Raw genomic sequence first — 26,632 nt, 5'->3', positions numbered from 1 at the left:
AGGACCCAAAAGATGAGCACTTAGGGGCCATATAAACTATCAAGTCCTATACTAGTAATGTTATTTACATTACCTTATTGAGTCCTCACAATAACCCTATGAGCAGGTACTCTTGTGATCCCCTAATCTATTAGTGATGAGGAAATGCAGGTTTAAGAGAAGTTACATAACACATCTGAACCTACACACTGCTGGTTAAAACCAGGTTTGGATACAAATTGGAAAGGAAGTGAAGTCATCTTTATTCATAGACTGTATGATCAGCTAGGTGAGAAATTCTAAGGAATCTAGATAGAGGCTACTAGAACTACTAAGTGAGATTAGTATGGTTGCAAGACCCAAAAACCAATCGACATAAATCAATCATATTTTCATATACTAGCGATCAACAATCAGAAAGTGAAATTTTAAAATATAAACCACTTATGAAAGCATCAAAAATATGAAATGCTTCTCTGCCTACTTGTAATTTCTGTCTGTCGGGTAAATAAATAAAATCTTAAAAAAATATATGAAATGCTTAGGGATAAAGTTGACCAGAGATGACTAAGAAGCTGTAGAGTGAAAGTACAAAACATGGCTGAGATAAACTAAAGAAGATCTAAATAAATAGAGATATATACCTTCTTCCTCTTCTATAGAGAAGATCTAAATAAATAGAGATATATATACTCTAGATATATATATATATATTTAGAAGATCTAAATAAGTAGAGATATATACTCTTCTTCTTCCTGATAAGAAGAGTCAGTACTGTTAAGGTGTTAACGCTCCCCAAATTGATCTACAGACACAGCATAACCTCAATCAAAATCCCAGCAGGCTTTTTAAATAGAAATTGACAAGTTGATTGTAGACTTTATACAAAAATTCAGACAACTAAGAATAGCCAAAACGCTTTAGAAAAAGAACAAAGTTGGAGGCCTCACACTACTTGATCTCAAGACATTATATACAGTAATCACAACAATGAGCTTTTGGCATAAAGATCAACATATAGGTCAATGATACATAACAGATTGTTCAAAAATAGACCCATGTGTTTAGGGTCAATTGAATTTTGACAAAGGTGTCAAAGCAATTAAATGAAAACAGGATAGTCTTTTCAACAAACAGTGCTGGGACAATTGAATGTTCATATGCAAAACAGACAAATAAGAAAAAAAATGAAGGTAAACAAACAAAAAAACCCTTGGCCCTTACCTCACACAACATACAAAAATTGACCCAAAATGGATCCTAGACCCAAATGCAAGGGTTAAAACTATATAACTTCCAGAAGAATAAATAGGTGAAAAATCATAGGCAAAGATTTCTTTAAAAGGACCCCAAAAGATGAAACTATAAAATCAAAGAAATCATTACATTGGGTTTCATAAAAATTAAAAGCTTTTACTTTTCAAAAGAGATTGCTAAGAAATGGAAAGACAAGCCCAGAATGGGAGAAAATATTTGCAAATCACATATCCAACAAGGGACTTGTATCTAGAATATACAAAGAACTCTTATACCTCAATATTAAAGGAGAAAAATAAATAAAAATGGACAAAATATTTAAGTATACACTTCACTAAAGAAGATAATATGTATGGCAAATAAGCACATGAAAAGGTACTCTACATCACTAGTCATCAGAAAAATATAAACTAAATAGCACAAAAATTACCAATACAGACCTACTAGAATGGCTGAAATTTTAAAATAACTGACCATACTAAGTTTTGGTGAGGACAGGGAGGAAAGAAATCTGTTATGCTGCTGGTGTAAGATATTTACAACCACTTTAGAAAATAATTTGGCAGCTTTTAAAAATGATCAAGATATACCTACCATAGGACCTAGTCATTTCACTTGTAGATTTAACCAAGAAAAATGAAAGTACATGTTCACACACAGACTTATACATGAATGTTTATAGCAGTTTTATTCATAATAGCCAAGACTGTTCATAATAACCAGAAACAATCCAAATGTTAAACAATAACTGAATAGATAAGCAAACTTGGTACATCCACGCAATGGAATATCATTCAGCAATAAAAAGGAACAAACTGTTGGTACATGAAGAGCATGAACAAATGTAAAAATATATATGTTGAATGAAAGGTATAATGATACTATATTGTTATATATGTAATATCATGTTATTCTGTTGATATAAAATTCTAGAAAATGCAAACTAATCTATAGCAATAGAAAAGCAGATATATCAGTGGTTTACCTGGGGATGGTAGGAGTGAATTATAAAGAGGTACAAAGAAGCTTTTGGGAGTGATGGATATATTTATTATCTTTATTGTGATGATGGTTTCACAGGCATCATCAAAACTCATCAAATTGCATTTGCAGCTATATGTGTATAATTTGTGTATAATTTATTATATACATCAATTATACTTCAGTAAAGCTATAAAGTATCAGATTAATTCAACTTTGCCTCAACATCATAGTGAATATGCCTGTAAAACAGGGACTGATTTCCCAAGCAAATAAAAATCAGTATTCCTATTTTGTAGTCAAACTTTACACCATATGCACAGTTCATTCTGGAAAAAGAGACTAAATAATGACTCCCAGACCCTTCTAATCCAAAAGATTGTTAGTAAAAACAATAAGGGGTCATGAAGGCTGCACACTAATGTATATTGCAGTAACTGGTATCCCCTCCTGTAGAACAGATTTCAGGTGTTAGCTGAAAGAAAAAAGAGGGGCTATTAACTCTGCCTTTATGAGATGATGAAATTAAAGCAGGGCTACTTGGTAATGAGATTTTCAATAGTTAAAAACTAGCCTACTAGGCTTGGTTTTTTAAAAATTCATTTGAGAAGACATAACCATTATTCAAGAACATAGAAGAAGAAAAAATAGGACGTGTGGTTCCCATATGGTTCAGTAATAATCACAACCAGTCTATAACTCCCTTAGAGTCTGATGAAATATATGAAGGGAGAAAAAAGGGGGCCCAGTGAAAGGTGTATGGGATGGAGGGGGGGTTGACAAAGATATTATGGGGCCAGAGAGAGATCAAGAGTACATTACTCCACAAAACCAACTTAGAGACCCTTAGGTAGGTGGCTTATACTCATGTAAAATACCAGCCAATCCATCAACAGATTTTTTTAAAGTACCCACTAGTGATTTATAGTTAATGCTTAGTGAACTGGAACACTGCAACTGGAACTACTTAAATTTTTCTGACTTCTGAAATGTAATTAAATTGGTACACACAGGGAATTAGCAACAGTATCATGATCCTTTGGAGAACAATGTGTTACCCATTGAATTAGTCTGTCTGGGTAGTAAATCATGTTCTTGTCTAACATGCTAAGATAAGTATATCTCACTCAACCAGAGAGCTTGGAAACTTCAGATGGAAATCATTTACAAAATACAAATGGGAAGCCACAGTCACTACCAAAAGAAGGAGGAAATAGAGGAGAGAAAGGATAGAGAAAGGAAGGGGGACAATTTCTGTAGGGTGTAGCATTTTAAAAGGTCTTTCTTAGCACAGAAGACTAGGAATACTTCTACTCCAAAAGAACCACCTCCAACCACCCAAGCACCACCACCACCACCTGTCTTTCTCTCTCTCTCTCTCTCACACACATACACACACACACACAAGCACACACACACATTCACAATCTCTAGGTCAAGTGGTGAGGTATTTATCCATCTATCTATGTAAGTAAGCAACATTCATATTCATAAAAGTTATAAATATTAAGGGCAAGGGAGAGGCAAAATGAGAAGTAATAAGCATTAAGCTAAAAGCTTTTCCTCTAAGATCAGGAACATGATGAGGAAGCCTACTCTTGAGAATTTATTCAACATACCACTGGAACTCCTAGCCAGAGTTAGTGGACAAGAAAAAGAAATAAAAGGCATCCAAATTGGAAATGAAGTAAAATTGTCTCTATTGCAGATGACATGATCATATATATATATGATCATATATACATGATCATATATGGTCATATATGAAATCATATATATATATATATATATATATATATATATATGGAGAGAGAGAGAGCTATCACAGATATAATATGTGATATATATACCACACAGATTTTATATATACACACACACAGGAATATTATTAGGCCATAAAAAGAAGGAAATCTTGCCATTTGTGACAAGATGGATGACCCTGGAGGACATTATGTTAAATGAAATAAACCAGACACAGAAAGACAAATACTGTGTGGTATTAATTATATGTGGAATCTAAAAAATAAAAAAGGAAAGAAAGTTGAATCCATAAAAACAAAGAATAGAATGATGGTCATTGATGGAGCAGGGAAAATGGGGAGAGGGTGGTCAAAGGTTCAAATTTTTCAGTCACATGATGACTAAATTCTGAGAAGCTAATATATAGCATAGTGACTATAATTAATAATACTGTATTATACATTTGAAATTTGCCAAGTAGATCTTAAGGTTTCTCACCAGAAAAGTATACATATATCAAATCAACACACTGTACAAGGTAAATATGCACAATTTTACTTGTCAATCATATCTCAATAAAGCTGGGGGAAAGCATAAAGGGGTTTTTCTTAGCATAGAATATGAGGAATCTTTCCATTCTCAAAGAACCACCTAGCTCCAAACATCCAATCACCCCCCCAACCACTACCACCAACCTCCCCCTCTCTCACACACACCCTCAGACACACACACAAATTCACAATCTTTAAATTAAATGGTGAAATATCTATCCATCCATCCATCCATTGATATAAGAAAACAAAATTTATACCAGTTTTTAGAGAGCATAGCAATACATGCTAAGGGCAAGAGAAAGGGAAGATGAGAAGTAATAAATATTAAGGCAGTGAGACTGGGAATAGAGGCTCTAATAAAATTTCTCCTTCATTTTTTTGTTGTTTCTTATTCAGCTCCTGATTAAAGTATATACATATATTTGTATATTTAAAAATATATTTATACATGCATAAATATTATTTATTACAAATATAATTACACTTAAATATATAACTATACATAATTATAATATATAATAAATATAAAAGTAATAAGTATATAATGCTTATATAATGTATACAGTATATAAATTATATTGTATGGATAGCAATGGTTGAACTGTTTGGTTTTTGTCCCTGTCAACTGATGGTACCCAGATACACAATGGAAAACCACAGGGCAATGATAGAAATGAATTTTAGAGCCTAGGAGAGAAGCCAGATTCAGAAAGAAAAGATTCATGCAAACTCAAAATATGAAAAGAAATCTACTTTGTGAGAGGTCTAAAAACAAGTAGTCATTAGAAAGAACATGACAAGGTCTAGAGGAGAGGTGGAGAAAGCTGTCAGGATTCTGTAAAGTAAGGGGGAAAAGGAAGGACAGAAGACAGGGTAGGATGGAAGCAGAAAGAAGTACAATTTGTGATGGGCCTCAATGAATAGGCAGGATTTAGTCAGGTAGATAGGATTACAAGGTGTTAAGGGAAGATGATAAAGCTAGGAAACTGAGTTGTCATATTTGGGGCTGATAGTATATGGCAGGGATCACGGACATAGGCCCTTGAGACATCTTTTCTGGATTAAAATCCTAGCACTACCCTGTACTAGCTATAAGACTCTGGATAAATCATTTGGATTTCCATATGCCTCATTTTCTTCCTCTATAGAATGGGGAAGAACAATAGAAACTTATACGGTTCCTGTGTGGATTAAATAAGGGAATATCAATGTCCACAATAGCCAAACTATTGAAAGAGCTTAGATGTCCATCAACAGATGAATGGATAAAGAATATGTAATACACACACACACACACACACACACACACACACACACACATGAATACTATGCAGCCATCAAAAAGATGAAATAGTGCTATTAGCAACAACATGGATGAAACTAGAGGGTATTATACTAAGCAAAATAAGTCTATGAGGGAAAGACAATTATCATATGATCTCTCCGATATGAAGAATTTGAGAGGCAGGGAGGGGGTTCATGGGTGGAAGGGAGGGAAAAAATGAAACAAGGTGAAACTAGAGAGGGAAACAAACCATAAGAGACTCTTAATCTCGGGAAACAAACTAAGGGTTGCTGGGTGGTGGGTGGGAGGGATAGAGAGGCTAGGTAATGGATGTTGGGGAGGGTAGGTGCTATGGTGAGTGCTGTGAATTGTGTAAGACTGATGATTCAAAGACCTGTACCCCTGAAACAAATAATACATTATATGTTAATAAAAATAAATAAATTTTTAAAATAAGGGAATACCATATAAAATGCCTTAGAACAGTGTCTGACAGCCAGTAAGTGCTCAATAAATGTTAGACATTTTTTATTTGGACAACATGCAAAGGAAATATCCAGGATTTAAGGCTGGAAGAGAAAGTAGGAGCCATATTAGGAACTTGAGGGGTTGGTACTTAAATCGACATGAAGTTTTGAATAACAGAGTGTCACAAAGACAAATTGGTGTTTGTCTACCTGGCAAGGCAAAGGGCTGGCTTGTGAGAGAGTTACTACCATCGATGGAAGGGTCCAAGCACAGCTTGGACAACCAAATTCAAGGGTGTCATAAATGGCAGTCAGGCAGTAGGTCAGTGTTGACCAAACTTAATGGCCTCTGAGATTCCTTTCGACTATAAGTTGATTTAGGAGAAAGGAACTAGGGAAGACTTGTGCAAGGCATTACTAGGAGCATGGAGCCATAGCAACTATTCAAATAAGGGAGGGCAGTGCAGAGGTGGCAATGGCAGGAGGCGGGAAAACACTATTTAGGAAGATTGCTGGTCTAGAATGTCAGAGCTGTAAAGGACTGCAGAAATCAACTAGTTGGTCCAGCTTCCTCATTGTACAGACAGGGAAACTGAAATGACTTATAGGGTAAATTTTAAAAGGGTTAGCCCGGAGGCAGGGAAGCTAGCCAGGAATCCAAAATTATAGAAATAAAGTAATATGAGATTTGAGAAGGGTGGAAGTAGCAGGAATTGAAAGGAAGGGGGTGGACACGAGAGCTATTCTGAAGAAACGCTACAGGGGTGGTAATTGACTGGATATAGGGGATGAATAAGCAGTGACTCCAAGATTTCAATGCTAGTTTAGTGGGAGGCAGAAGGCTAAGAGCAGAGCCTGTTTGTCAGAGGGAAGATAACAAGTTCCATTTTAGATATATTGGGGTTTGAGATTTAAAAGTAAGGAAAAATAAATCAAGTAGACGCTGTCCATCAGACGGTTGAAGAGCCTAGAGCTCTGATGGAAAGGTTAAGGCAATAGATTTAGTAGTGATGAGATCTCATCAGTGCTCTTTTTTGAGAGAAACAGAAGAGAGAGGCAGAGAGAGGGAGACTGGAGAAAGGCAAAGAGAGCAAACAGGGGGCTGTCCTCTGAGCCTTGAGGGATACCCACAAGATGGGAATGGGAGAGGCAGTTAAGTCACAAAGAACAGAGAAACAGTGACAGAGGGTAGAGAAACAAGAAAGTTCAGCACCGGGGCGCCTGGGTGGCTCAGTGGGTTAAGCCGCTGCCTTCGGCTCGGGTCATGATCTCAGGGTCCTGGGATCGAGTCCCGCATTGGGCTCTCTGCTCAGCGGAGAGCCTGCTTCCTCCTCTCTCTCTCTCTCTCTCTCTGCCTGCCTCTCTGCCTACTAGTGATCTCTCTCTGTGAAATAAATAAATAAAATCTTAAAAAAAAAAAAAAAAAAGAAAGTTCAGCACCACAGAAGACATGCTGGCCACAGGGCTTGGAGAACACCAGGATGGTACCTTGGAAAAAATGCTGATGACTAGCAATACCGAAGATTGGTTAAATAAATTAACAATATCACTGTTAAAAAATGAAGCAGCCTTGTACATACTGACAAAGAAAGATCTCCAGTATATGTAAGCAAAAAAAAGTGACGATTGTTTTAATATGTGCCAAACCAAGATAAAGAATCCATATCAGATTTGTTTGTGTGTATTAGAGATACTCTGTAAAGATGCATTCAAAAAATAATCTAAGCACAGTAGGGGGTGGTGAATCCTGGGCCTATGAAGGACAGTGAAGAGCAGGGCACCGTTCTCCACTTTTTCACACTAACTGGCTTTTGAATCATAGGACTAGGCTATCTATTTAACATACAATGTGAAATATAGAACGACTGTGTAAAGAAGACAAGGAGGATGACAATGAAGAGGCCAGTAAATGTGGCCCTCACGAAGACCTCAGTGGAAGCCAGATTGGAGAAGATCAAGGAATACACAGCCTGTAAGGAAACAGAAACACTGAGTGTACGTGTATACAAGCATATGCTACACACTTCTATATATAATGCACGAGCTAACCTTGGGAGGGTAAACAAGGAGTTGGTATCAGTGGTTACCCCCAGGGAAGAGAAATTAGGGATTAAAAAACACTTGCCCAGCTATGTAATTTTAATTTTGTTCCATGAACATTTATCACCTATCCCCCAAAATAACAATTTAAACAAATAAACTGTGTTAGGAAGAGGGAAGGAGGGAAGGGAGGGAGGGAAGAAGGAAGGAAAGAAAGAAGAAAGGCCCGCCACTCCTCACTTCACAAAATTTAGTGACAATGAGGGCAGGTTAAGACAGATAGGTTTTGTAGGGGCCAAGAGGATCAAGTTGGATTTTTTGTTTATCACTTCCCCCCATTCCAGTGTAAGAGTCAACAGGGACATTGGGAAGAACAAGCACTCTAAAATGTGATAAACCAGGGGTGCCTGGGTGGCTCAGTTGGTTTAGCATCTGCCTTCAGCTCAGGTCATGATCTCAGGGTCCTGGGATTGAGCCCTACAGGGGTCCTTGCTCAGCAGAGAGCCTGCTTCACCCTCTGCCTGCTGCTCTCCCTGCTTGTGCTCTCTCTGTCAAATAAATAAAATCTTCAAAAAATGATAAAATGGATAAACTGAATTTTGAATACCAGCTCTACTACCCACTGGTCCCATGAATTTTAGAAAGTTATGGAACCCTCAGCCTCGATTTCTGCATCTAGAATAGGGACACTACTAAGTACAGCTCATACATTAAATTATGTAATCCTGAGTCTAATCCAACGTGAGGGTTAGGGGCACTGAACCCCTATACAGTCAAAAATCTATGTATAAATTTTGACACCCTCAAAACTACTAACAGCCTACTGTTGACTGGAAGCCTTCCAATATCATAAACAGAAAATGAACGTATATTTTGCATATTATGTATATTATATATTGTATTCTTACAATAAAGTAAGCTAGAGAAAAGAATGTCATTAAGAAAATCATAAGTAAGAGAAAAATACATTTACAGTACTACATATATATTTATTGAAAAAAAATCCTCGTATAAGTGGTCCCACACAGTTCAAGCCCATTTTGTTCAAGGGTCAGCTATATTTAACAAGCTTCCTAGGAAAGCTTGGGAATGGGTGGGATTTTCTCTAACGCTCTGGCACAAAGAACATGGTCACAGGAACAGTCAATATTGGTATAAAAAAGAGAACATGAGAGGTGCCTGGGTGGCTCAGTCAGTTGAACGTCTGACTCTTGATTTTAGCTCAGGTCATGATCTCAGGGTGGTGAGATCAAACCACGTGTTGGGCTCTGTGCTCAGCACAGAGTCTGCTTGAGATTCTCTCTCTCCCTCTCCTTCTGCCCCTCCCTCCCTGTGCTCTCTGCTCTCTCTCTCTCTCTCTCAAAAATAATAAGTCTTTAAAAGAAAAAAGAAAGAAACATGAGGCACAAAAAGAGGATTTTGAAATAAAATTCCAAAGTATAATGAGACAAGCTTGGGATCTGGGGTCACGTAGAACTGGCTTCAAATCACAGCTCTACCATTTACTAGCTCTGTTACTTTGAGAATGTTTTTTTGGCCCTTCAGAGACTCTTTTTCTTTTTTAGTCTCCTGTAAAATAGGAATACTATCACATTGGTGATGAAAAGATTAGAGATTATGCCTCTAAAACTCCCAGAACATAATTGGCACTTAGTTATGGTGACTTTGATGGTCCCCAGTCCAGAGTTGAGTCTCCCAAGCACACAAAAACAGCAATGCCAATTTCCTACTGTGCACTTCCATTCCCTTGTCCCTTCCAACCAGCACTCAAAAAAATAAAAGCACTTCAGTTATCCCTTTGATTTTTCAAGCACCTATGAGGTTCCCCCAAAGAATTCCCTCCTGCCCTTTGAACTTTTAATTCATTCTCAAATGATTTACTGGCTGCCTGGCCTCCAAATGACCATACTAGCAGTCATGTCCTTCCTCTCTGAAGCTCTGGCCCCTTGATAACAACAGTGCCCCTGATGGGGTTTACTATTCCCACACTCTAGGAGCATGCTTCCAAAACAAAACTTTCAGCTGTGGAAGGATTTTAATGGAAAGAGCAGTAAGGAGCGAGCTAACATTCTCTGCTTCTTCCACCCATGCCTGTGAAGGCTGAATCATCGCCTCTAAGACTTTCTCAGACTGTGTGTATTCCCTTCAGGCTTACTACGTTCCTGATAAGGACAAACACTTCCTGGGGTCCCCTTGAGCACTGTTCCTCGAGTTGGTTCCAGTGATTCAAACTCTGCAGCGGTAGTCTGGGCTGGGACGAACTAAGAGAAGGCCCCATAGTGTGTATTTTAAACTGTCACAGTATTGCCACTATGAGTTTCAGTCTGTTCCCTTTAGTGCCCTGACATGACCTAATTGACTTCCACAGAGACAGTTAGCCACCAATTAGATTAGACCCCATTAAGAAGGAGAACAGAGATGGTTCTTCTGGGCCCTTTTCAGCATTCTCAGCTTTGAATAAAATAGTGAGAAAAGGAATGTCACGGTCAAATAATGAGGACACTTAAGGCACTGGGTATAAATACCAGACGATGACTCACATCCAAGGCCAGTCAGACAGAACACGTTAGGGCTTGCTCAAGCAAAAGTGGAAAGACACACACACACACACACACACACAGAGTATGTTCACATAAAGCTACCTCCTTTGGGATGAAGCAGTGAAACATTTGAGGCAGACAGAAGACTCACACTCTGCTTTCCCCAAACACATAGCAACAGGAGGGGTGGCTGCTGTTCTCAGAGTTTCAAAACAACACTTCCCAACAGCAAGGGGAATGCTGTGATCATCAGTCAGCAGTACTCTCTCACATGCAAGCCTCAGGAACATAGCTCACACACAAGACCTGCAGCAGCAAGAAATCCAACTGTTGCAAACCAAACTCTAAGCAGCTCAGAGACCAGCAGGTAACCACCCCCAACCCCCACTGCCATCAGCATCCCTCACATCCAATGCTGCATCAGGGATCTCTCTCAACTCCCACCTGTACTACCACTTCCTTCTGTGCATTCCTTCTATCCCTAACTCACATACAATGTGGTGTGTGTCATTCAAGGCTCACCCTGTTTACTAGGTGTCACCGAAATCATCTCCTCTTTTGAATTTGGAATTGGAAGGGGAAAGGTGAAAATGACCAATTATTGAATACAAAATTCTTGCTTGACTCTTCCAGCGAAACCATTATGGAAAGACTATTTTGTGCTCTGTGCTGAGGATGATGATGAAGATACAGAAGATATAACCTTTGTCCTCCAGAAGATTTTGGTCCAGCAAGCCAGACACAGGGCAGCCAAAGTACCCATAGATTTCTACTGGAAAATCAGAACTCCAGCATTCCAAAGAGGGAGAGATGACTTCCACCAGGAGCAGACTGAGATGATGCCCTTGCAGCTGAGAGCTAGGGCTTGAAGGTTAAGCCCAACTGGAGGGGGCAGAGATGAGGATAGAAAAGCCAAGGCACTCAAGAAACATCAGGATGTGGAATTTGGAAGCCAGAGTTTCCCCAGTGTGTCGGGGGACAGAGAGGAAACTATCCTGCCTGAAAACCTGGGTCCCAGAAGGAATGCTACAAGTAAGACTAGAGCCAGATGGAGAATGGTCCATACACGAAGCTAAAGCAGTTCAGGCTCTATTTTACAGGTAGCAGGGAACCATTAAATAACTTTAAGTTGGGGAGGGGAATGATCAAAGGGAGGGAAACCACTAGGGAGGCCACTACAGTAGTATAGTTGTTCCAGAAGGAGGATTCTTCCTGCCTGTCCCAGCTCTTGCAAGATCCTCCTTCAAAGCTGCCCTCTGTCTGAGCTCACTGTTTCAGAGCTCATTACTATGCATCTCTTTCAAGCTGGGTGAGATATGAATGACATTTCTTATTCTGAATGAGATTCCTAATGTTGTACTGAAGTTGGGTCAGGGATTGGAGTAGAAGTAAAAAGTTGAAGCTCCATTCATCCTGATCTTCCAGTTTAGAAGAAAGGGACTATGATACATCATTTCCATTCCTGTAATAGCATTGGGTGGCTTGGCCCCTGGGGTCACTGGTCTCTTGTAAGATCCCAACAGCAAAGTGGGGGCAGGGAGAGAGGGAGAGAGAGAGAGAGGCAGGAGAGAACTGCCAACATAGGGCAAAACCTGATTGTCAAGTGGTTTTCTGGGGCCTGTTCCAGATCACTGTCACTTATAGGCTTAGACTAGAGCTCAGCCCTAAATTAGGACTCCAGCCTAGAAGCAAGGATGGGAGGTGGAAGGGCCCCACCTGGGTCTTAGCAGTGGGAATTAACTCTCCCTGATCCTTAATTCTTTTGGCTTTTATTAGTGGCTGGAAGGGGAGAAGGATGTAACCTGAACCCTCATGCAGCTGAGAAGGGCTAAGAGCCAAAAAAACCCTCCTTAAGCAGATACAGTATGTGCAGGGCCTGGGCAGGTTTCAGAACACTGCACATTTCTCCAGCCAAAGGCACAGGAAAATATGAAAATTACATATTTAACCCTTCACATCCAGAGGGGGAGAGTATCATCTTCCTACTAGGACTCACGCCACAGAAAGAAGTTAGCAAGCTGGCTCTTGTAAAAGCCAGAGCACTCAGATAGCCTTTTTCAGAAAAATACCCCCAGCAGCTAGATACTCAAGTGAACTTCAAATATAAATTATAAGCTATTTCACCTAGACAGAAGAGTTAGGTAAAGGAACCCAGGTGCCCACTGGCCCTTAGCAGGAAGTGAGTTCCTTCTACAAGAAGGGAGGGAGGGAGGGAGTGAACAGACCAGGTTCTGCAGCACAGACATCTTTACAACATTCTGACTTTTAGTTCTTCACCATGCAGAAAAGTGGGTAACACTACACAAAAGTAGTGGATCTAGAAAGAACATCTCAGAAGGATGGGGGCAGAAGACAGATGGGTAGGCCCATCTGCACACAAAATTAACCTTTCCTGATAACTTCATTAAAGTATAACATGGCATCAGGGCTAAGGTTTGGATCAGATAATCGCTCCAAATTTGCAGAAGTCTCTTAATAATAAAGTGGCATTTTCCAGCCAGATTTGCAGTAAATGAGTTTTTGAAGCAACACTCCATTTCCTCCTTATTTTTTTTCCTCCTTATTTTTTAAAAGATTTTATTTATTTATTTGTCAGAGAGAGAGAGAGAGAGCGAGCCAGCAAACACATAATCAGGGGGAGCGGCAGGCAGAGGGAGAAACAGACTCCCTGCAGAGCAGGGATCCGGATGAGGGACTCAGTCTGAGGACCCTGGGATCACGATCTGAGCCAAAGGCAGACCCTTAACCAACTGAGCCACTCAGGTATCCCTGTCTTCCTTATTTTAACATAAGAATCAGGATGAAATATGGTAAGGATGCCACTGAAGGCAGTCTAATCATACTTGCAAGCTTAACAATGCTTTTTCAAAGGTCACATTTAAAGATCAATACACTGTAGAGATATTAAGAATGATAATATTCATAGGTTAATAATACTACTCTATGCAGAATACAAAACTGCTAACAACAAAAATGCAATCCAGACTTGAAACTCCAGCGGTTTGAGGTTTGCTTTACTCTGCCTCCACATTCTGTTTTTCATATAGAGAAAACAATCCTTAAACATCTTGGCAAAAGTCAACTGATGTTTTTTAACTGCCTCAAACCTTTTAACATTTCAAGCTTCATGTCTGAAGTTCGGCGTTTTGACAGTTTCATCTATTTTTTGTCTGTTTGATTTGTGGACATTCCTATCACTTGAAAGTCCAAAGTTAGACAGAAGGAACTTCGGCCAGTAACACCTCAGGTGACCAGGCATCCCGCAGATTGGAGGAGATAAGACAAAGCCACGACCAGAAAAAAACCATTAAATAACAATGCAGGCCTGTTCCAATGTCTGTTGGAGCATGGGCTTGTCTGGCAATTAACTAATTTCCAGAACAATCAGCAGATTGGTAAATTGTCTATGTTAACCATCATGTTCCTAAAATAATGATTTGCTGTTTCAAATGATCAGGGGCCTTAAATAAACAAATCCTTTTTTTTTTTTCTCCAAACAGTCCGTGGAACTTCTTAACTGACCAGGCCTACAGATGCCTGAGTTTCAGAAGACCCAAAACTTAATGAAAACTGGTTGGCCTTCCTAATCCCCATCACCACTTTGAAACTTTTAGCTTAGTTATACTGGATTCATCTCTGACCCCCATCTCTCTTTCATTTCTTCAGATCCAAGTGGTGTGTATTACCACTAACCTCTGGCAACTTGCTAGTATATAACAACAGCACATTACTAAGATGGCTGATGGCCTTGAAATGCCCCATCCGTATCGTTCAGTTTTGGTTTCTTCAAGTGAGTGCTTGGGTGGCTGGTCCTCTGCCAGGTGCTTTACCTTTAAGACATTAACTCTGATCCTCCAAAAACAAAACAAAACAAAACAAAAAAATCTATTCTATAACCCGGTTTTCTGGGTTCTTCAGAAGAGTTGGCTCAAGTCCATTCATCTTTACATTCCACCAATCTGCAACAGTCAAGCAGATCCCCATTGACTCATTTATCTCACCATGCAAACAGTAGGACATTGGGCAAGTTAACTAACCTGACTATGCCTCATTTTTCTCATCTCTAGAATGGTATTGATAAGAGTTCCTAGGTGTTAAATTGGAAAGCCACTGTCTGGCCCGGGGTATGCACCATGAAATTATTTGTTAGAAAACAAATAAAAATGACCCTTATGGAGCTCTGTGCTGGCTTCATAGGCTGCAGGAAGACTAGTCTAGTTCCTAGAACAAACACTCAATAAATTTAATGAATGAGTGAACAGGCGAATAAATGACCAAACACACACTCTGTACTTGGGTAGCTCACACTGTTAGTTCACTGTGGGGTGAGAAAACTGACCTCAGTCTCCTGTGTCTTTAGGACATGCAGCAGTGTCTTTAGCATACTAACTGGGATGAATGCCTTTCTTTCTCCCTAACCTACCTAAATTCTATCTCTCAAGGCCTAGCCCCAATTCTTCTTCCTTCTTCCATAAAGCTCTCTGACCACATCAGTTCCCAGTGAAATCTCTTTCCACTGGATAAATTTTGATCTTAGATCCTATCCCATTCACCACTTAAAGGTTTTTGTTTCCTGAGCTTGCAACCGTGGTTCTCCTCAACAAAACTGTCACTTCCAGGGAACAGGTCTTCTGTGGTGGCTATCTCTTGTATTCTCTAGTTTAGAGTTAGGCACTTTACAAAGTACTAACAAATATGTGTTGATTGGTTGGCTGATTGATTGATTGATTGATTGGAGGCTTAGCTGAGAACTCTTAGGTAGGAGCCAAACAAGGTTTAGCATAGACTTTCAAATTGTTGGCTGTTTAGACATTAGCCAGAAATCAGGTCTGGTCTTCCAACTTCTGGCAGCAGAAGACATCCCATTAAAGGTGTCCTGCCACTTTGCATCTTCCCAAAGATTCCACAGCTGCATACAATTCTTTTTTTAAGTTCAAAATTCTCTTAAGAGAATTTTTGTTTAATAAGAGACACCTGTGGAATGCTTTTTCTTTCTTAAATCACATACACATCTAGTGTTTATATGAGATAAAGGATAAAATCCATCTCCCTCCCTCTTGGAAAGAAAAAGTGTGTGTATTATCATTTTCATTTTGCAAAAGAGGAAACTGAGATGCAGGGGGAAATGACTCACCCAAGAACACAACAACTGAGTGACAAAGCAAAGGCTGAACTCCAGGCCTTCTGAATACAAGACCGTACCCTTCACCCTGATTTGAGATTTAAAACAAAACAAAACAAAACAGAATCCTTCCTTTCAGACTGATCCCTGAGGGGCATGTACTGGTAATGTTGGTTTTGGCACAAAATTATATTTCTCTAATTTCTTTCTCCCTCCCTTTCTGTCTACCTCTCTCCTCCACCCCTGCTCATTTTTCTCTTTCTTTTCTATTTAATTTCTCTATTTCATTTCTTTCCCTAACCCCCAGCCTCATATTCTTATCCAGTTCTTTTTTTTTTTTCTTTCTCTTTCATTCATTCATCTATGTAAACATGGTATTATGGAAAGAATCTGGGATTTGGAGTCAGACAGATATAAATTTCAATGCCAGCTTTTCCACTTCTGGTATGTCTTAGACTCTATTATTTCACTTCCCCGTGCCTCAGTCCCCTCATCTGCACAGTGGAGACATCAGTATCTATTCCAAAGAGTTACTGCAGAAATTAAATGGGAAAACATGTAAAACACCTAGAAGCAGCAGGATTTGTGACACAGCGCATCTATTACCTCTCCCAGTACACCATGTCTAGGCCTTGACTCCCCTTTGGGTTCAAGAGGTTGCTGAGATCCTACCAAACTACAGGGCCTTCACCCAGTGAGACACATGCATGCCAGTGGAGTTTCTGGGCCTCGCCTGGTCCACTTTGCAGCCTGTTGTCTTGATACTCCTTGATTGCAAACTCAAACTCACACAGAGCTCCAAACTCTCAGTCAAGCCCTCCAAAGAACATGAGAATCAAGACCTTGTTACTCAGCCCTGAGGCTCCAACATGTCATCACTCACCCTCTCAGTCAGAGAAGATGCCATGAAATGCTGCCTACCTGCAGTAGTTTTCATGGGAGCTTTTACTTAACATCAAACACAAGCAAAAAGAAATGGAAAACAGCAAGGCAGCTCAACAAAGGCAAGGCTTTAGCTTGTCATCTTCTCATAAGCAAAGATGGGGCTGCAGCCATGAGATTCTAACCCCTTTCCAGAATAACTAGTTGAACCAGCTTTACTCCCAGGTCTACCTTGTATCACCCCCAACCCCCAACCTCAAAAGAAAAAAAAAAATCCATTTCTGATGGACCGTGAAAGGCAGTATAGGAGAACCATTCAAAAGTTCCCTGCCAGAGGCTCAGGAAGAGAGCCGAGCATACTGCTGGGATTCTGCTGAGTGGCACGAGGGTGGGGGCCAGAAGACACCACAAAGGGTCTGTCCATCACTGGGCTTAACCCTTGATCTTGTCAAATGAGTCCCACTTCTCACATTCCTCACAGATGTAACATTAAAAGACTTGAGTGAAAGTTAACAGACCATGCCTCATGCCATCTCTAAGAACATACCAGGAAACAGCCACTTCTGGGAAGATAGGAAATAGTAGTGTGGAGAAATGCCCTGCACTGTAACGATTGCCTGCTGTCGGTTGCCATGCACACTTCCACAGCCCAGACCAGGCAAGGACCCTGGAGCCCTTCACGACCCTTCAACAAAGCAGAGGCTTCCCCCACAGAGAGTCTGAGAAGTAACAGGAGGGTACAGAGAGGTGAAACAGCATAGCAAGATTACTCTGCAAGTGGATGAAAAAGTATCAGGAAGGCAGCAAAGGGCCCGTCCTCTTCTGCAACAGGATAGACAGAGACACAGGGTGAGAATCTATCCCTCTGATCCAGCTATCAATTTGCTAAGTGTCTTCAAACTTTCTCAACCTTAACTCTATGAGCTTCTCTTACCCCCATTCCCCCCGCACTGGAAGCAAGGCTGAGCCAAGAGGGACAAAGTTGGTGCAGCAGACTAGAAGGGCCCTCTGTGACCAAAGGAGAAAAAAGGTTGGGTTTTGGAGAGAGGGCAGAGCAGCCAATGAATGAACAAAGAGGCAATGGCACTTGAATGAGCCAGTCCAAAATGTAGGCCTTAAGCAACTGGTGCTGATGGGCGGGGGCTAGGAAGCAAAGACTGGACAGGAAAGAAGGGCAGCCTGGATGCCCGGAAAATGTGTCTGCTGCTACTAGGCAGTGCTCATTCTGTGACCCAGTACAGTCATAGACTTGTGCTGAATGAGGAGGGAGTGGAGGTGAAGTCAAAGGGGAGGGACTAGTCACTTTGAGAAACCAAGTCATCTTGATCTTTGCAAGTTTGGTGCCCAACCAGTATGGCTATGAGCCCAAGTAAACATGCCAGTGTGATGTGAGGAAGAACGGATCATCCCTTGCAGAACTAATGCCTAAGACAATCTTTCCACTTGGCCTGTTTACACTGGATGTGGCAAAGGGGTGTAAGGAGACGAAACTCTACCCCATCCCAGTCCCTGGAACACAATCTTTAGCCAGGAAAAGGAAAGATCTCAACTTATTTATTAGTGACTTAATTGAAGTCTGTCTGAAGAGAATTTTTTCAGGAGAGCACCAGGAGACAAAAATACTGGCTGCATGGAAATTGAGTGAAAGTGATCTAGGTATCAACATAAGCAATCGCTGTTTGAAAGGTAACCGGTAAGCCTGGGGCTCAATTTTGGAGAAAAATTGAACCACATATACACTGTGCACACACACCGCATCTCGGCATCAGGAATAGGAACACATTGATAGGAGTAGAAACCCCAAACCCACCCAGGTCTGTGTAACAGAGTTTGTGGAGCACTTGCCCCTAACTTATGAATAAATTGTTCTCTAAGAACCCTTTTTGTGAATAAACAGCTTGGAGCTTTGGATAGTTTCCTATAGGCAGAATATTGGAGTAGAGCTTAATCCTCATTATTATGGAAGGATGAGAGGCCGGGAGAAGAGACAGTGGAAGGCTAGGAAACATGCCTTTCTGACACAGTGTTTTTGACAGTGGCTAAATTCACAGCAGTTCTGGAGAGGCCAATTTAAAGATTTTATTTATTTATTTGTCAGAGGACAGAGAGAGAGAAAGAGAGAGAGAGAGAAGGGAGAAGCAAGGGGAATGGCAGGCAGAGGGGGAAGCAGGCTCCCCACTGAGCAAGGAGCCCAATGTGGGGCTCAATCCCAGGACCCTAGGATCATGACCTGAGCTGAAGGCAGAGGCTTAACCCACTGAGCCACCCAGGTGCCCCTGGAGAGGCTTGTTTAATCCATGGGTATGACTGATGAAATTATATTGATAATACAGTCCCAGATCAGGGCTTTAGGAGCAAGAAGAAAATATTTGCCCAACTTAGGTGACAAACTGGTAGATGTGAGGGGCCTGCAGAGATAAGGCTGTGGGTGCAAGGCCTCCAGCAGCAGTGACTCTTATGGGTATTCCAGGTATAGACAGAAGACCTCAGAATCCAGGGATGGCAGCAACAGCAGGAGTTTTGCACTCCATGCCAGTGGTGAGGTGCAGGGAGATGAATATCTGTCAAGGGGTTGGGACACAGACCACTGTATCTAAATTCCTCCATAAGGGCTCTGTAAGTTGGAGACTATGTCACACAGTCAGCATCTTCAATCTTGGAGACACCGATTTTTCTCAGAAGGAGAAAATTCAGGATAGAGAGGTTACTCTTACAAATTCCAAGCCAAAAGCTGATAAAAAATAAAATAAATCTGATCTTCTAAAGTTCTGATTTTGACACTCTTCATTAAACTCTACTTCTTCTATGATACAACTTCCTTCTCTGTAACTTTTTTTTTTTCCTTCTCTGTAACTTTTTATATAAACATGTATGTTCCTTGAGGTCAGAGCTTGTATCTTCTCTCATCTTGCTTAGAACACTTCTCTCAACACTATCCTGGGCTAGGCATGGGGCTGGGGCAACTCTAAAGAAAGAGTAAGAGATGAAATATGTCCCTCCCAAATCTATTACATGGCTGTCTCAGATGTCTAGGTAGAGGTCTTTGGCAGGTAAGGCTTAGCAGCAACAAAGTACTCCCACTAAAAGGTTCTGCTTGACACAGGGTCTTTGTATGGCATGGATATACCAGAAAGAGCCAAAGTGATCTTCAGCTCTATTGTTTTTTTTTGGTTTTTTTTTTTTTTTTAAGGATCCAACTCGACCTTGGTCAGACTCTTCTAACTTATTGTATTCAGCTGCGGGCTCCATAACTCAAGAGGAACAGGGACAGGCTGGAGTGCATCCAAAGTGGGAGGAGGAAACGGGAGAGGAGGCTGGATCTCAGATGCCAGTAAGGAATAGCTGAAAATGCTAGGGCTCCTCAGCCTAAAAAAGTGAGACAAGCGGACATAGTCTGTGTCTTTGGACCCGAGACAAAGAGAAAGCATTCTTGTTTTGTGTGGTCCCAGAAGGCAGGGCTAGGACCCTGGATAGAAGGTAGAGGGATGATGACTGCCACTCAACATATGAAAAATTGTCTACAGTCAACTGGCTAAGAAGAGAGTGAACTCCCCACATGAGCACACGACAACAAACTCAGAGCTACTAGACTGAAGGCTAATGGACTGGTTAAGATTAAGTCCTGGGAACCCCCCCAAAGGCCCTCTTGACTCTGAGAATCTGTGATTCTAGACCTCCTCCAAGAATAGCGTTGGATTAGCAGCCCTGAGTCAAGGCTGTCCTTCAGTGCTTGATGGGGGTGGGAAAATGATTCACTTTCCTCAGACGGGTTAGCATCTTTTCCACCCTGGTTATGAAGAAGCCTAACTATAAAAACTGTGATGGTCCTCTAGATAAACCACTCCACAAACTCCAGTCTCAAGCCTGAGTCTCTCTTTTCTCTTAAAAAAGAAATTCCTGGGAGGGGGTTGGGGAGAGCAAAAGGGGAAATCATTTAAAAAAAATTTTCAAGGGACAACGCTCAAGTGTCTTCCAGCTGGAGTTGAATTATTTTCTTTGTCTGAGGTTTTGGAATGGGAAAATCCTCTAACAGGCTTGGCCTTTTTCACTTTAGGGAGCACATGTGTGGATCTCAATAGGGTACCAGGTGTATTATGACAGCCCAGCAGGCCCTGAAATAGTGTGTACTCAAAGCTCAGCCAAGGGTTACCAGACATACCACCTGTCCTTCTTGCTCTACCTCCCTCCAAACTTCTTTGTATCTTCCTGGAGGATTCCTCCTCCAGGTCTCCAAATGCCTTCTACTCTCTGGGACAGTTGGGGTAATGAGACCCTAGATACCTTTGCTGATTCTAGAGGCAGATGAGGGGGGCACTAATGTAAGTACCTAGGCTGGACTAAGCTCCCAAGAAGCACACCCCATGAAGGTCCCTTTGTGAACGTCAAGCTCTGGTCTGGGGTGGGCCTTGCCTGTAACACAACTATGAAGGCTTCATAGGAACTACTGGTTCTCATATACCATTACCTCTGCAGCCAGCAAGAACTCTAACTCGCAAATTTACTGCCAGCCACAAGACGGCCTCAATCTGACTTAACCCACGTCCTCTTGAAATTTCAACTGCCTCTTTGTGTGCTTCTTCTAGAAATAAGGTCACGGTGTGGATGGGGAGGCGGGTGGGAGGGAACTAAAAACAATGTAAAGCGCGTGTCCTGCCATCTTCCTAGGCTAAAGATGGCAAACAGTATGAGAGTTTTCCCAATTCATTCTCACGTCATCTTTAATAATAAAGATGGGATGGGTATGCCCACACCCATTTAGCAAATAGGCATTTAGGTCTAGAGAGGTAAAATGATATAGCAACAGCAATGCACAGCAAGTGGAGGAGGTGAAGTTTCCTTCTCCTCCAAGCTACTCTCCCATCCTACTCTACTTTGTTCTGGAGCAGTCCGGAACAAAGCCCCCACTTGCTTCACTGTGCCTGACAGAGAATGACGCTGAAAAATGGGCCAGGAATAAGGTAAATATGTAGGATAAGCCTGTCTTCTCCTCCCCAATTTTTCTCCTTCTCCTGGATCCCCACTAATCTCCACCCCCATTTTTCCCCCACCCTCAGCCAACCTCAGACACATTTCCAAGGACTCATAATGAGTATAGAAACTTCATGCTATGGTCAGTAACTCTCTCTGTCTCTGTCCGTCTGTCCAGTTGTCTCTCTTTCTCTCTCTCTCTCTCTCTCTCTCTCTCTCACACACACACACACACACACACACACACACACACCACAGGAGGATAAAATTTGAATATCTGAGTCCTCTGAGAAGCTCTATTTGATGCAGAATCATTGCTGCCAGAACCTTGGAAAGGTCACCCATCCCCATAGAATATCTTTTCCAGTACAGGGAGCCAACTTCATGGATGACTATCTACACTGTAGAGGTGGACCCCTAGGTAACAAACCAGATAAATATGATTAGAAGAGAATCTCTACTTTATCCAAACAGGATTCCTGGGCCAATGAGGTAGCATAAGATGCTAACCTAAGGAATTAATAACACCAAGTTCATGGGCCCAAGTCCCTTGTGGGTTATGTTTCTTTGGAAACATCACAATGTACAGGGAAATCATAAGCCATCCCTTAACACTTGGGATAATCAATAGCAGGTTTATTTTTTTTTAAACATTTCCTCTTTCTTTCTTACTGAATTGTGAGAAGACTACACCAGTCTCCTAAAACTTGGGCAGCTGAATTTCCTACATTCGAGGAACTCACAGGAGCCAGTAGGAATCAACCATTTCCCAACCTGATCATTTCCTGGTCCAAAGGTTCTCCCATGACAAATACGAGGTAGCCTTTTACATTCTCTGTGATCTTTCCCCACTAATCACCCTTTCTCAAATCCATCCACTCCTGAGATGTCTCCACAAGCTATCTCTAAGCATGTACTACACACCAGACCCCAACTGTTTTTTTCCATGACACCAAACGAGGTCCTCCAGCATTTCCCACCATGATTCTTGCACCTTACCTCTTTCTCTGCCTGACCTTAGATCCTCACAGTGATTTGGAAGCACTAAAATAGTCCTCTCCTCCTCCCTGACTTCAGCAAGTGTCTGTAATCCTACTGTGGAACCACAGGCTGGTGTGGAAAGAGTCACTGGGAGAGCTGTCAAGACTAGATACACCCCTGAATGGTACTGCCCCATGGCCCTTCACAAACTGCAATACTACCAGAAGAATCAAGAAACTCTCCAAGTGGTAGAAAATATGATGGACTTGGACCCTACCCCTGATTCACTGTATGGCAGACCTAGACAAGCCACTCAGTGCATCACAGCCTCAGTTTTTCCATCCATTTCTCCACAACCTTCCCTGACTGTCTCCCAGGGTGACTGGAAGAGGCTTATGAAATAAGGGATATGGAAACACCGTATAAATAGTAACACTGTATGCAAATGGAACAAAGCCTCATCTTCATTCCACAAAGGGCCAGAGCTAGCATCAAAGATTGCCAGCTGGGCTGTCAGTCTTATATAAAGACCACCCACTTGAACCTTATAATAGACATGAGGACACCTAAGCCCACGGAAGGCAAGTGATGCACTCAGGATCCCAAAGCTAATGAGTGGCAGAGCAGGGGCTAGAACCCAAGGTTCCAATCTGCCAATATAATTCTCTTTCTACGGCCTTCCATCCCATCTGCATGTGTGTGCAGACTGATGTTATTTTCGAGAAGAAAACTGTATTGTTCTGAAGCAAGAGGAAACAAAACTAAGTCAGAAAAATGAAAAAGGGACTAATGAATTATGCCACACAGTGTCTTAGCAAGAAAAAAATACAGGCAATCACTGCACTTAAAAAAAAATACTACGGCCCCTTTACACAATGTTGGGGCTAACTAGGTTATGTACAACTGGCTTTTACTGCAAGGTGCCAGGCTGTTTGGGAGGAATAGGATAAATGATTTTACCCCCTGCATACCTAAATGTGTGCGATAATGAGTTTTCATATAATAGGGGTCAACTGTATGTTCAGCGGAAAGGGAATCATTAAAAGGCACCCTACCTCTCAACACACGAGTCACTTCCTCAACAGCTTGGCCAAGGAAACCCTCATCTACCCTCAAATAATCCCCCAGCCAGACCACAAATTGCTGGCTGCCCCATACTTAGTAACACCCCCTGCTATGCTCAGCAGGGGCTCACAAAACAATCCAGGGCCATAGCAGTAAGCACTCTCTGGGGCGCTTCTCAGGATGGCTCAGCCCTGGGGAGAGGTGAAAAATGACCTCTCCAAGATAGGCTGTCCAAGCAGACTGGAAATTCTGTGGGTGGTGTAAGGAGAAAAAGAAAGGGAGGAACTGCCAGACCATGGACGAGTGCATAGCCCATTCTGACCTTGGTGGAAAGAGGGAAGAGAGGAGACTGATTAGAAGAAATTCCTGAAGGTCAGGATTCTCGCCTCCCCAAAATGGTTGTTTGAGAGTGTTGCTGCTTTCTTTTTTTCCAAAAAAAAAAAAAAAAAAAAAAAAAAAAGCTTATTAACTCCCTCCAGAGAATATTGGAGGGAGAGTGCCTTAAGAGGGGACATGACAATGGGTGACAAAGGCATCTCAAGGTGCTTCCAAATACATGACCACTGTGGGGAAGGGAGAGCCAGATGAAGATAGGGGTTGATTATTGGTGTTTCCGGAGGCCAAAGACCCCAGGTTTCCCCGACAGCTCCTTAAAGTTTTCCCTCAGGTACCTGAGACTGCTCAAGCTGACTGGTACACCCCGTGGCAATACTCCAGGGTTCCTAAGAGTGTGGGCCCCAAGGCCTGAAGGACCTCTCCACTACAAGTTAACTAGTACGTCCAGTACAAGGGGAGATGGCAGCACAGGTTAGTGGGGTGTGTGGTTGGGCACTGGCCACCCCCTGCTGAGATGTGATCTCCCTTACAAAGCCCAAAAAATAGTGACATTTGTTCCCTGCTGAGAAGCCACATATTTCTATCTCCAGCCCAAACCCACGTCTACAACCTCAACTGCAATTTGAGTGGGTTGGAAGGGGAAGAGTTTTTCAGATTTGAGCGCTTAAGAGAAACAAAAACAAAACACACACAAAAAAACCGGGATGAAGTTCGTCAAGTTCCTTTCCTTGGCAATCTGGCGTCTCAAGGTGAATGGCCCTACAAATCTCTCTTCCCGGTACCAGCCCCCGCGGCCCCCACAGCCCCACACCCCTACCGGGGATGGCTCCTTTGCGGGGAGGTGGGGGGGGGGGTTCCTGGAGCACTCAGGAGAGCTCCTCTCCCCTGTCCTGCGCTGCAACTTGGCTTACAGCAGATCACAACCTCCTAAAACAAACAAACCCTGGCGACGGCGGCGGCAGCTCCAGCACAGCTGCGCTCCATGGCGCAAAAGTTTCCTCCACACTTCTCAACGTGCAGGAAATCTCGCCGGCGCTGAGGCAGGACTCCGGAGGGAGGGAAAGGCCGAGCCGAACCGGCAGGAGCAACGTCCGGCTGCTGAATGGATGTGCGCGCGTCCGGCCGTGGGAAGTGAGGCTGACGAAAGCCACCAGTGCCTCATCTCCGTTCCCACACCAGACCCTCGCCCTGCAACCTGCCCCGGGCGGGACGACCCGCTGGTTGGCGGAGGGGCCAACGCTGCTAAGAGAGCTGCCAAGTGGCGCTGCCCGTCCCCCAGGGGCGCGGGAACTTCCAAGGAGAAACCCCCACCAGCCACCACTTCCTCCAGCTCAAACTGAGGGGAGCAACCGCTCCGACGTGGAGGAGCAAAAAACTGCCCCCAGAGCCTCCCGAGTGTGTGCGCACAGGGATCTTAGCCCCGGGCCAGCAATGCTCCCATCCCGTGCTCCCGCCACCCATCAGGGGTGTCTGCGCCCGGGCTGGCGGCAAGACCCCTCTGTTCCGCTAATACTCCACAGGAGGGCTTTCACTCCCAGCCCCACCAAGTTTCGAAGTTGATTTGAGGGCCGCGTCGCTCGGCAGCCTGCGCACCCGCTGGTCCATTCAAAGTTGGGCACCGCTGGGACAGAGGCGCCAGTTCTTACCTTAGACACCGTGAGCGGTTCGCAGTGTTCCAGACCCCCCTTAAGGGTGAAGCCCCAGGGCGCCCCCCCTTGCAGCTGCACAGGGACGTACTGGAAGGACCCAGGCCGGTTCTCCATCCTCGGCTCGACTCAGGCGCCGCGGGGCTCCTTTTCCGCGGGGGCTACGTTGCCTCCGCCCCCAGCAGCTCCGCCACCATCGTCCTCCAGCGCTACGCCACCCCGCACCGCCCTGCTCCGCCTACTCTGCCGGCTGGAGACGCTCGGGCAGCGGGCGAGCGCGAGGAGGAAATGACACGGAGCTGGAGAAAGGGGGAGAGAGGGAGGGGGGAAAGGAGAAGGGAAAAAAAAGAAAAGAAAAGAAAGAAGGAGAGGCGGAGGAATAGCGCGTAATGGACAAGAAAACGGAGCAATGGGGAGGGGCAGTCAGTGGGACCTCGCCTATAGGATCGCTGGGGAGCGGGCGCGAGGCAAGGCCTCACATCAATTGTTACATTGTTTCATTCAAGCTGCTCCCCCCACTTTGGTCCTCCTCCTTACGGCCGGGTTCTCCGCCCCTCCAGCCAGCCGAGGAGGGAGGTGAAAGTCGTTAGTGTGGATAGCCCGCGTGGCCGAGTGGGCTGAAACGCTGGCTTCCCGATTAGCGCGTTCATGTTTCTCTGACTGCCTTTTTCTTCTGAAGGTCCCCAAACCGGGTCCTGGGAGGGTTATAAGGCTGATAATTTGTGGACTTTGCCTAGAGGGATGGAAAGTGGAGTAAGCAAGCCAGCGAACACAGTGGGGCTGTGTGT

At 42.9% G+C, this 26,632-nt stretch overlaps 1 protein-coding gene across 3 annotated transcripts in view; it reads right to left on the bottom strand.

The window, feature by feature from the left end:
- Positions 1 to 26,418, bottom strand: part of SHROOM4 (shroom family member 4) — a 226,547-nt gene extending 200,129 nt beyond the window's left edge. Inside the window, exon 1 of one of the 3 annotated variants that reach the window (XM_047715789.1) lies at positions 25,845 to 26,418. In XM_047715789.1, the coding sequence (XP_047571745.1) occupies positions 25,845 to 25,961 (117 nt within the window). In that variant the 5' untranslated portion in view covers positions 25,962 to 26,418. The remainder of the gene's footprint in view (positions 1 to 25,844) is intronic. The other 2 variants (XM_047715785.1, XM_047715786.1) reach the window with 2 other exon arrangements.
- Between the last annotated feature and the right edge of the window lie 214 nt (positions 26,419 to 26,632).

The sequence above is a fragment of the Lutra lutra genome, chromosome X (genome assembly GCF_902655055.1).
Source record: "Lutra lutra chromosome X, mLutLut1.2, whole genome shotgun sequence".
In the NCBI taxonomy this organism is placed as follows: Eukaryota; Metazoa; Chordata; class Mammalia; order Carnivora; family Mustelidae; genus Lutra; species Lutra lutra.
Note: the sequence above shows the minus strand (reverse complement) of the source record. Positions and strands in the feature narration are given on the sequence as shown.